General features: G+C 52.4%; 1 protein-coding gene across 1 annotated transcript in view; it reads right to left on the bottom strand.

Annotated features, from left to right (window-relative positions):
- Positions 1-252: 252 nt before the first annotated feature.
- Positions 253-9,606, bottom strand: part of DRC10 (dynein regulatory complex subunit 10) — a 31,864-nt gene continuing 22,510 nt past the window's right edge. The window contains exons 3-5 of the mRNA XM_003932225.3: positions 7,761-7,994; positions 5,068-5,139; positions 253-3,498 (exon numbers count right to left, since the gene is read on the bottom strand). Of these exons, the coding sequence (XP_003932274.1) occupies positions 3,196-3,498; positions 5,068-5,139; positions 7,761-7,994 (609 nt within the window). The 3' untranslated portion in view covers positions 253-3,195. The remainder of the gene's footprint in view (positions 3,499-5,067; positions 5,140-7,760; positions 7,995-9,606) is intronic.

The following is a 9,606-nucleotide window of genomic DNA, read 5'->3' as shown; positions in this document are numbered from 1 at the left end:
GCCGTGAGTATTCCTTTTTCTTTCCCCTTAGAGTAAAGGACATTGTTAGGCCTGAGTTGGTTTAAATAACGAAGTTAGATACAACATGCAGTACCAGGATGTGGCAGACAGCAGGACAGTGGGGAGTGAGTGACTGAAGTTTGCGAACCTGAGGCCTCAAGAAACACTGGACTCTTCCTCCCGTTGGTTTCTGGCTAATGCCACTAACCAGTGGTTGTCTGGCTCTTCCTAAGCTCAGAACACAGACAATAGTATTTTTTTAGTTTTATTTTTAAGGCGTGTGTGTGAGAGAAAGAGAGAAGGTGAGAAATAAAACACAATGGCTAGGACTTTGCCAAGTGGAAGGTCCAAGAAAGCCAGACAGTGACACAGGCATCTCCAGAGCACTTAGGATGGAGCCCAGGACTTAGGAAAAGCAGCAAAGCCTTTGCTCAGATGGAATTGCACCCAGATTTGGCAGTGGGGGCTGGGCTTTGGGCCTCTCCTTGCCTCCATCTTCCTGTAAGTCACCTCCAGGAAGCACCAGGATTCTAGGAGTCCAGTTGGAAGCCACATCATTGGTGGTACCCCTGCCTTGGGGCAGAGAAGAGCGGATGCTGCTGGGGAGGGAGACCCGAAGTGCCGAGGATCAGGGACACATGGAAACACCTGTGGGGTCAGGCAGGCCAGCTGCGCTCTCATGCAGACAGGCTTTGCTTTTTGGTTTCTGTTTGAGTTTTTTCGAGGCCAGGCCTCACTTTGTTGCCCAGGCTGCAGTCAGTGGCTCGATCATAGCTCACTGCTGACTTAACCTCCTGACTCAAACCATCCTCCCCCCCACCCTCCTGAGTGGCTGGGACTACAGGCATGTAGCACCATGCCTGGCTAATTTTTTAAAAAAATTTTTTATAGAGAGGGATTTCATTCTTTCCAGTAAAAAAACAATAAAAAAGGGGGAAAAAGAGATGTGAGTCTCACTGTGTTTCCCAAGCTGGTCTCAAACTCCTGGCCTGAAATGATCCTCCCACTTCAGCCTCCGAAAATGCTGAGATTACAGGCATGAGCCACCTCATCCAGCTGCATTGCGTGTTTTTTTTTGTTTGTTTTTTTTTTTTGAGACGGAGTTTCGCTCTTGTTACCCAGGCTGGAGTGCAATGGCGCGATCTCGGCTCACCGCAACCTCCGCCTCCTGGGTTCAGGCAATTCTCCTGCCTCAGCCTCATGAGTAGCTGGGATTACAGGAACACGCCACCATGCCCAGCTAACTTTTTTGTATTTTTTAGTAGAGACGGGGTTTCACCATGTCGACTAGGATGGTCTCGATCTCTTGACCTCGTGATCCACCCTCCTCGGCCTCCCAAAGTGCTGGGATTACAGGCTTGAGCCACCGCGCCCGGCTGCATTGTGTGTTTTAAACATATAGAATGTCTAAGTTTCCTGGAATTTTCACAAATAGTTATCCACGCCCACCTCGGTTTTTCCTGAAACATCCATCTTGCTTTTGCCTTCCCATCTTCCCCTTTGTTTTCATGACATGGGCCAGAAATGCCTCTCTTTCCTGACTGGGCGTGGTGGCTCACGCCTGTAATCCCACCACTTTGGGAGGCCAAGGTGGGTGGATCACTTGAGGTCAGGAGCTTGAGACTAGCCTGGCAAACATGGCAAAACCCTGTTTCTACTAAAAACACAAAAAGTAGCCAGGCATTGTGTTGCACACCTGTAATCCAAGCTACTTGAGAGGCTGAGGCAGGAGAATTGCTTGAACTTGGGAGGTGGAGGTTGCGGTGAGCTGAGACCCAACCAGTGCACTCCAGCCTGGGTGACAGAGCGAGGCTGTCTTAAAAACGAAAAAGATATTGTGCCCTAAGTACATGCAAAAAAAGAAAAAGAAAAGAAAAAGATACACCTCTCTTTCCTCCCAACTACAGTAAAATCTGGCCATAGCCCAAGCCAATACAAAAGGGTGACTGACCCCAGGCTGTGGTGTCTGGAAGGCAGTTGGGGGTGGTGGGGACAGGGGCAACCTACTCTCTACTATCTAAAGAGAGCTGCTGCTGCTGAGCCCTAGAAGATGTGCATGCCTGGGGTATCTGGATAATTAGATTTCTTCCCAGAAAAGGGAGAAAGTTGGATTTCTATGTGGTAGCCCTCAGTTTTTTAAATGCTAACAAATAATTTAAAAATAATTGTTCAGGCCAGCTGTGGTGGCTCATGCCCGTAAGCCCAGCACTTTGGGAGGCCAAGGCAGGAGGATCAGTTGAGGCCAGGAGTTCAAGACTGGCCTAGGCAACAGTGAGACCCCGTCTCTACACAACATTTTTTTTGTTTGTGACAAGGTCTTGCTCTGCCCCTCAGACCGGAGTGCAGTGGCATAATCTCAACTCACTGCAACCTCAACCTTCCCTGAGGTAGGCCATCCCCCTACCTCAGCCTCCCAAGTAGGTGGGACTTACCAGAGTGTGCCACCATGCCTAGCTAATTTTTTTATTTTTTGTAGACAAAAAATAAAACATGGGGTTCTGCTGTGTTTCCCAAGCTGGTCTTAAATTCCTGAGGTCAAGTGATCTGCCTGCCTCAGCCTCCCAAAGTGCTGCGATTACAGGTGTGAGTCACCGCTCCTGGCCTAAAAACTTTTTAAATATTTAAAAAAAAAAATGTTGTTTTAGGTAATTGTTCAACTCCCTGGAATGTGAGGCTGAGGGCTGCGGTCACCCCAGGACTCCCCCTGAGCTTTCAGTGCTGGAGTTGGGGAAGTTGCCGGCAAACTAATCCCACAACAGGGTCAGGGGCAGCCTGAAACCTGAGCCCTGATCCTCCTGGAGTTCCCTGCCTGCCTCTGTGCCCCCTATGGGCATCTGTGACCCACACCCCGCTGCCCTGGTGGGTGATTGTCCATCATGGCCATGGCGGCTTCCGGGCTGCAGCTGGGGTCTCTTTTCCCGGCTAAGGCTGAAGTAGGAACCATCATCTCTGGGCTGACACCCCAGGCTGCACGCTCCTCGCAGAAACAGCATCTGTGAGCTGGACACGCACAGCCCACAGCCCTGGGTAAAGAGATGTATTTGTAGAGTGTTCCCTTCAATGTGGCTTCAAATGCTTTTTAATTCATTCAATAAAAACATCACGAAAGTCATGAATCTAGTGCTCTCCATCCTGGCGGCTTCCGGGGCTGGTCTCCGGGAGGATGAGGGTCAGGAGCAGGCTGGGGCGGAGAGCTCATTTCTTGCCCTTGCCTTTCTCCTTGCCCTTCTCCTTGTCCTTTGCTTTGCCCTTGCCCCGCTTCTTCCTGGATCTGAGCAGGGAGCGCACCAGGTAGCCCTTCCACACGGCCTGGATGAGCGTGGCCGCCCGCACCATGTGCACCATCTCCTGCTCTGCCTCCACCCTTTTCTTGGAGTTGATCTCCCGCTCTTCCCGGATCTGCGCAAACTCCTCCACCAGCACTTGGTGCTTCCGCTTCAGCTCCTCCAGCGTGATTTTCTCCTCCCTGTGAACAGCTTCCAGATCCTCAAACTCCTCCTTCGGAGAAGGGTGGGACTGGGATCACCACCCTCCTCCCCAAGACCCTCCCACCCTTCCCACGTGGGCTTCTGCCCCAGCGATGCCCCTAAGCTAAGCTGTTCAGCATCTCAGTCCCAATGAGATGGATGGGGAGAGGGGATGGGCTCCATCCTACCTAGAGGCAGGACCTGACTAAAATAATTTCAGGAACAGGAAAGAGCACGGGCTCGTGAGTTGGGCAGACTTCGTTTTAAGTCCCAGCTTTGCCACACCTCAACTGACTTCACCTTTTTTCCTCATCTGAAACATGGGGACGATTCCACACCCAGGGGCTGTTTCTAGGATGAAATGACCCGATGGGCACAATGTACTGGACAGGGTGCCAGGCACACAGTGGGGACACAAGAAGTGGAAGCTGCTGCCCCTAAAGCAGCCCGTTATACAAAACACCAAAGTAGAAGGAGCTTTCTCAGGCTTCAAACAGAGTCCCGGAGTTCTTCCCCATGTCTAACTGCAGCCTCTCCTGCTGTCATTTACACCTGTTCTCCTTCCTTCCACTGATGTTTTCCCAACATCTACAATAAGCAGAGCACCACCAGAGGACACAGAACTGGGTGGACAAGGTCCCTGCCCGCAACCAACCCGCAAGCCTCATGGGGCCCAGAGAAGTGAGAGCCCCAGCCTATGAAGCTGCCCTCTCCAGGCCCTGACGGTCACACAGGACAAGTCTCTGACTTGCCCTTCTCTTAAGAGCACACCTGGCTTTGGCTCACTCCAGCTCATGTTACCTCCAGTGCTCCCCCAGCCTCCCTGGCCTCTAGGTCAGAGCCATGGGCCACCAATGTGATCCCAGGGCTGGGTGAAGAGTTTGGGGGTGTCGATTTGAAGGTTACCACCCCCTGGGCACTTCCTCCAGGCCAGACCCTGTACGGGGCACATACACATGCAGCCATGAAGCCTCACTGAATCCCCACTATGGTCCCAAGATGGGAACTACCACCTGTGCTGATCAGATGCAGAAACAGCTCGGGAAGGTCAAGTCCCTTGCTTAAGGCCACACAGCTGGCAAATCTCAGATGCTCAATAAAAAGCTGGCTGAGTGACTGACGCGGTGGAGGCAGACTCCCATCTAAGTCTGCAGGGAGGAGGCCCATACTGGCAGGAGCTCAACCAGAGGACTATGGGATGTGGACACTAGATGGAGCCACAGTCATTAGGCCCAGCGTCAAGGCTTTCTCCTAGCCAGTCACTTTTTTTTTTTTTTTTTAAATAGAGACAGGGTCTTGCTCTGTTGCCCAGGCTGGTCTTGAACTCTGAGCTCAAGCGAACTTCTGACCTCGGCCTCCCAATGTGCTAGGATTACAGGTGTGAGCCACCACACCTGGCCTTGCAGCTTCTGGCTCTTTTCTTTCCCACCTCTCACTCTGCCCCAGGCTGGACAAACCCTTTAAGCAAAGGGAGGTGCTCTCCTCAGAGACGCTCAGTTCGCCCCTCTGTGGACCATTCCAAGGCTGCTCCTCCGATCCCTCCCATCCCTAGAGGGTCTTGGGAAAAGCACACGAGAGAGACTTATTCAGTGACAAATACCTGCTTCTCACCCATCTCTGTATCATATTTCTGGATCCAGTTCTCGATTTCTGTTTCCACTTTGTATTTCTTCTAGAAAAGATCCAATTCGTCATTGTTTGATGGAATAATATGATCAATCAACAGCACTGAGCACCCTCTGCATCACTGTGGCAGCTGCTTTACACACCTCACCTACTGAACCCGCACAAGGAGGTTCCCTTTTCTCCATTTCACAGGTGAGGAAACTGAGGCTCAGACATGCTATCTCACTTGCCCAAGGTGACAGAGCTAATGGGTGGCAGAGCCTGAATTTGAAGCTGGCAGCCTGGTTCCAGGACATCCTAGGCAGACAAAGCAGCAGGTGCAAAGGCCCTGAGGTAGGAACAAGCTTGTGCTGTTTAAAGGACAGAAATCGGCCCAGTGTTGTGACTCACACCCGTAATCCCAGCACTTTGGGAGGCTGAGGCAGGCAGGTCACTTGAGGCCAGGAGTTTGAGACCAGCCTGGCTCCCAATATGGCAAAACCCCATCTCTACTAAAAATACAAATATTAGCTGGGCATGGTGGTGCACACCTGTCATCCCGGCTACTCGGGAGGCTGAGGCAGGAGAATCACTTGAACCCAGGAGATGAAGGTTGCAGTGATCTGTGATCACACCACACCACACGCTAGCCTGGGCGACAGAGGGAGACTGTCTCGAAAACATTAAAGGACAGAAATCGAGCCAGTGTGGCTGGAAGGGAGTGGCCAGGAGGGAAGTGGTCCCCAACAAGGTCTCAGGGAAAGGCTGTGTCACAGAGGGAGTGTCAGCAAGAGGAGGCTGTCTTCTCAGGGGAGGCTGAGGCAAAGCCACTGGGTGACGTAGAGGCAGTGGAGGGACATGATCTAACCCTGCTTTTAAAAGATTATTTCCACCGGAAAAAAACAAGGAAGCACTGATCCATGCTACAACATGGCGGAACCTTGAAAACATGGTGTTAAATAAAAGATGGCGGACACAAAGGCCACGGAGGATTCCATTCACATGAAGTGTCCAGAATAAGTGAATCCACAGAGACAGAAAGCACGTTAGTGACTGCCAGGGACGGGGGACGAAGGGAATGGGGAGTAACTTCTTAACAGATACGGAGTTTTACTTTGAGGTGACAATGTTTTGGAACTGGATAGAAGTGGCGGAAGTGGGGGTCGTGAATACACTAAATGCCACCGACTTGCTCACTTTAACATGGTTTTATACTATGTTGTTTCACCTAAATTAAAAATAAACAGGCTGGCCACAGTGGCTCACGCTTGTAATCCCAACCTTTTGGGAGGCCAAATGGGAGAATTGCTTGAGGCCACAAGTTCTAGACCAGCCTGGGCAACACAGCAAAACCCTGTCTCCACAAAAAATAATAATGATGATTTTTAATTAGCCAGACATGGTGGCGTGCACCAGTATTCCCAGCTATTCATGAGGGCTGAGATGGGAGGATCGCTTGAACTCAGGATTTGGAGGCTGAAGTGAGCTACGATCATGCCGTTGCACTCTGGTTTGGGTGACGGAGTGAGACTCTGTCTCAAAAACAAAAACAAAAACCCATTCTACAGAGCAAGAGCACTTAGCTTGGGCACCATGGGCAGGGTGGCTTCAGGGGGCCTGGGCTCCCCGGGGAACTGTCTACCAGGATGTGTATGTGCATCTGTGCCTTCCTTCTGGGGGATAGGCCAATGGCTTCCATCAGATGCTCTAGAGTGTGACACTAAGAGACTGGGGACAAGTATTAGAAAGGGTGCCTTATACGCAGAAAAAGATTCGGAAGTTGGATGTGTGCTAGGCCTGGGTCTTAGCTGAGATGATAAAGGAGAAGGCAAATGGAGATGCTATTATTATTATTATTATTTTTTTTTTTTTTAAGAAACAAGGTTTCACTCTGTTGCCCTGGCTGGAGTGCAGCGGCATGGTCATAGTTCACTACAGCCTCCAAAGTCCTGGCTAAAGCAATCCTCTTGCCTCAACCTCCCAAGTAGCTGGGACTACAGGCACACACCATAGCGCCTGACTAATATATCTTTTATTCTTTGTACAGACAGGGTCTCGCTGTTGCCCAGGCTGGAGTGTAGTGGTGCCATCACAGCTCACTGCAGCCTCAGCCTCCCAGGCTCAAGCAATCCTCCTGCCTCAGCCTCCCAAAGTGTTGGGATTACAGGCGTGAGCCACGTTAGCCGGCCAGAAATGATATTTATTGAACACCTGCTATGCACCAGCTCTCTCACTACCATCCCATGTAACAACCACGAAGACGGATGTTAGCATTTTTGTTTCCGAGGTGTGAAACTGGCAGGTGGGTGGGAGTTGAATAATTTCCCTGAGCTTCACTTGCCACTTCTTTATTCCTTTGCACTGCACCAGCCTCCGACGATGTGGGTATTATCCCTGTGGGGTCTGAAGAGTTGAGGAACTTGCCTAGGGCCACAAAGCTGGCATGCAGTAATGCTGGGACAGGGTCCCCAGGCGTGTGTGCTGCCCGCTCCTGCCTCCCAGGGGATGCTGGCTCAGGTTTGGGCCTTCTCTGCTCTTGTGCCGTCCCCTCCACCAAGCTGCTTCCTGGGTAGCCAGTGCAGCCTTGCCCTGCTCAACACTGCTGGACCTCCAGGAGTGACAGGACAGTCCCACCCCTCCCCCGCCCCAGGGACCCCACCGGCCCATCCTCCCTGCTTCCCAGGGCACCTTCCTCAGCGCCTGCTCCGCCTCCCGGTTCTCCATGACCAGGCTGAAAACCTGTGACTGCAGCTGCAGGATCTCCTGCTGGATCTTGGCCACCCTGGCCTGCGATGCGCGGAAGTCGGCCTTCTGCTGCTTCTCGGCCTCCTGCTTAGTGCGAAGGAGGCTGTTCTCTGAGAACTTGAGCACCTGGTGCAGGTGGTTTTTCAGTTCTTGGATCACAAAGTTCTCCTTTTCCATCTGAGCCAAGAAGAGAAAGGGCTCCGTTAATACCTCCATGCCCAGCCGGGCACAGTGGCTCATGCCTGTAATCCCAACACTTTGGGAGGCTGAGGTGGGTGGATCACCTGAGGTCAGGAGTTTGAGACCAGCCTGGTCAACATGATGAAATCCTGTCTCTGCTAAAAATACAAAATTCAGCTGGGCGTGGCGGTGAGTGCCTGTAAGCCCAGCCACTTGGGAGGCTGACAGGAGAATCGCTTGAACATGGGAAGTGGAGGCTGCAGAGAGTGATCACACCACTGCACTCCAGCCTGGGTGACAGAGTGAGACTCCATCTCAGAAAAAAACACCTCCATGCCCACTGACAGTCACCAGAGGCTGGCACCACTGCACACTCCAGTGGGGCCAGGGATGCCACACGTGTTATTATCTCTCTAATCATAACCCCAACCCCACAGCGGAGGTCAGGGATAGCCTGATTACAGACAAGAAAACTGAGGCTCAAGGAGGTGGCTTCATCTGTCTGTGGTTGCCCAGCTGAGCTGGGGTCTGAAGCCAGGCTCGTCTGACCTGGAGCCACCACTTTCCATTTCGTTGCATGAGTGGAGAGTACAAGCTTGTTGGATGGAGTCCACAGGGAAGGACTGGGACGGCAGTGATGCTCCTGAGGACGTGGCGGGGAGGCCCGGCTGGCAGACACTTGGTGCGAGGCATGGATGTGTATGACAAAGGCTGACTGAAGGCATTGCCACCAGGCTGTCTCTCAAGGGCCCATACCTGGCTTGTCCCCTGCCTTGGGTGGATTCTAGAACAGGAATGGGGTGGAGGATGAGACAGTTTTGTAAAGAAGCTCTCAAGGCTGCTCGGAAACAGTAGAGCCTCCGTCTGAGCACGGTGGTGCTATGGCTGCTCACACCACAGTCTTGGGCTTGGGTCAGCCGGCAGCAGGCCCGCCGGGCACCTGCTCACTTCCTGCACACTGGGGGCAGGGAGGCAGCACCTTCGGGGCAAGCCTGTCCTGCATGAAGGCTCTAGGCACCAGGTGCGGGAGTATGCTTAGCAGTCACAGCTCTCCTGGTAGACTCCCCACCACCTCCCTGATTGGTGTCTCCCCTTCATTGTACACTGAGGTTCGATGACATGAAATTTGCACACCTGGCAAAAAGGGTATCTGACCCCAAGTTAGCCCAAGGTGAAGCCCTTTCAGGTTCTAGCACCCGAATGAGACCAGCAGGGCCCCCTGTGTCCCTCTGCCTATTCCTAGAGGATGTTCCTCCCACCTTACCAGTGACCTCCCTGCTCAAGGGCCCAGAAGCCTGTCGCCTGTCCACTCAGCAAGTATACACCATGCCCCTCTTTTGGACAGGCTCACTGGGGACACAGTGGCAGGCTGAAAGAGACAAGGGCCCCCTTTTCTTGTGGAGGAGCCAGATCTCTCAAGACCACACAAATCACACAAAGGTATGTCACCCACAAAGTCGGCTGAATGCTTTAAAGGACAAAGTCAGTGAGAAGCGCCCAACCTAGCACCTGGGGGAGGGAGGGCAGTAAACAGCTTGCCAGCGCCTTGAACCTCTCGTCAGTGGTTGGGGAGAGAAAGAGAAGTGCCGTGGCAGTGCAGCCTGGCTAG

The sequence above is a fragment of the Saimiri boliviensis genome, chromosome 7 (genome assembly GCF_048565385.1).
Source record: "Saimiri boliviensis isolate mSaiBol1 chromosome 7, mSaiBol1.pri, whole genome shotgun sequence".
NCBI lineage: Eukaryota > Metazoa > Chordata > Mammalia > Primates > Cebidae > Saimiri > Saimiri boliviensis.
The sequence above is the reverse complement of the archived record's forward strand: the minus strand, read 5'-3'. Positions and strand labels throughout refer to the sequence as shown.